This window comes from Morone saxatilis, unplaced genomic scaffold, assembly GCF_004916995.1.
Source record: "Morone saxatilis isolate NCDOM2014 unplaced genomic scaffold, NCSU_SB_2.0 Contig5, whole genome shotgun sequence".
Classification (NCBI taxonomy): domain Eukaryota; kingdom Metazoa; phylum Chordata; class Actinopteri; family Moronidae; genus Morone; species Morone saxatilis.
In genome coordinates, this window is record NW_023340095.1 from 24006674 (window position 1) to 24008511 (window position 1838).

At 36.5% G+C, this 1838-nt stretch overlaps 1 protein-coding gene across 1 annotated transcript in view; it reads left to right on the forward strand.

Annotated features, from left to right (window-relative positions):
* The first annotated feature begins 891 nt into the window (after positions 1-891).
* The window catches only part of LOC118339187 (gamma-crystallin M3-like), a 1136-nt gene continuing 189 nt past the window's right edge, over positions 892-1838 (forward strand). Inside the window, exons 1-3 of the mRNA XM_035676745.1 lie at positions 892-903; positions 1429-1671; positions 1794-1838. The exon at positions 1794-1838 is cut by the window's right edge and continues 189 nt beyond it. Of these exons, the coding sequence (XP_035532638.1) occupies positions 892-903; positions 1429-1671; positions 1794-1838 (300 nt within the window). The remainder of the gene's footprint in view (positions 904-1428; positions 1672-1793) is intronic.

A 1838-nucleotide genomic window follows, 5' to 3' on the forward strand; every position in this document is an offset into this window, starting at 1 on the left:
ATATGCCACATCAATATACTATGAAAATATGTAATTAATAAGTAATAACCAAATCAAGATCAAGCCCACTATGAGTTATTTGTGAAAGAAAGCAGCAACAGTGAAGTGTATTTTAGTATATCACCTATAAAAATAACATCAAAATATGCCATAGAAGTGTAATTAAAACTATCATAAAGGAAGTTACCATATATGGTTTCTCGCCCGATAAAGGGATAAAGAAACAATAAATACAATACAAGCAACAATTTACATCCTATAAAGTGTATGAACAATATCCAGTGGGGAACAAGTATGTCACCATTGAAAAGTAAAAGCAATACATTGAGATATATAATTCACTATTTAGTATTTTTGTATTGCTGAGTAAATCTTCACAAAAAATCCAATGAATCTACAATGTAATATAAAAATTGCAACTGTATAAAATTGAATTGCATTGCAAAGTGTAACCAACTTCAGTAATGTATTACACAAGGTCAGCTTTTGTGCTGACAGCTGATAATATCATGTAGATGTGGTGTGTGTGTGTGTGTGTGTGTGTGTGTGTGTGAAAGTAAATCAAAATATAAGACAAGCAGATAATATGTGACAGAAATACTTTCAGTATAATACTTCTAAACCAGAAAGAGTTGAATCGTCTCGATGAAATTCACAGTAATCAAAAATGTGACTGACAGAAGCCATTTGATCTAGAATGATAGAGCCTGCGAGTGGATGCATAATAACCTTTTCCCATCAGCATTCACAAACACAGGGACTAACATTGCATGCTCATGCTGACTCGTGGCTTCCATACAATAGTGCCATCGATTGTGTGGATGTCACGTTAGCTATAAAAAAGGCTTAAATCCAGGATAGGATTGCTATAGCATCACTCACTCTGCCACCATGCACGGGAAGGTAAGTTTATTATTATATTAGATTATTGCTGCATACTTTACCAGAATTGCTACTCTTATGATGTTTGCACACATTCAGTTTTTGTCATTGCTTTATTGTATTCAAATATTGACCTTTTTCACAACAGGCATTTCAACATTTATTTCACATGAAATAGTAGGGTAAAGTAGGGTTACCAATGATATTACAGTTCTGTTTTATAGTGCAACAGAGCCTTTCCAGTGAGCCATGATGCACAGTAGCAGCACCCTGACTGTGTTTGACCTGAATGTAACAGAACCTTAATTAGTGTCATTGGTAACACTTCATACCCTATTTCATGTCAAAATGGCTGCTGTGAGAAATGTCTATTGTGCAAAGAAAAGGTATATGGATGCAGCCTTTTGGCACTATTACCACACTAAAATAATTTTTTATTTATTTATTTTATTTTACTTTATTGATGCTGTTTACACCAGGGATGAGATTTGTAACCATCCATCATAATGCTTGATACTGAACTTTGACTGCTCTGTTGGATTGTAGATCATCTTCTACGAGGACAGGAACTTTCAGGGTCGGTCCTATGAGACCAGCACCGACTGCGCTGACATGTCCTCCCACCTAAGCAGGTGCCACTCCTGCAAGGTGGAGAGCGGCTGTTTCATGATCTACGACCGTCCCAACTACATGGGTCAGCAATACTTCCTGAGGAGAGGGGAGTACTCTGACTACCAGCGTATGATGGGTTTTGGTGACTGCATCAGGTCCTGTCGTATGATCCCCATGGTATCACGTTCAGATGACACTAAATACAAAGCACTACATACAGAAATTAACATTAATGTTAACATGAGCTAGGTTTCCATCAAAATTATTAATCACTGTATGTTTGCACTGTTTATTAACAGCACAAAGGGTCCTATAAAATAAGGATCTATGAGAGGGAGAACTTC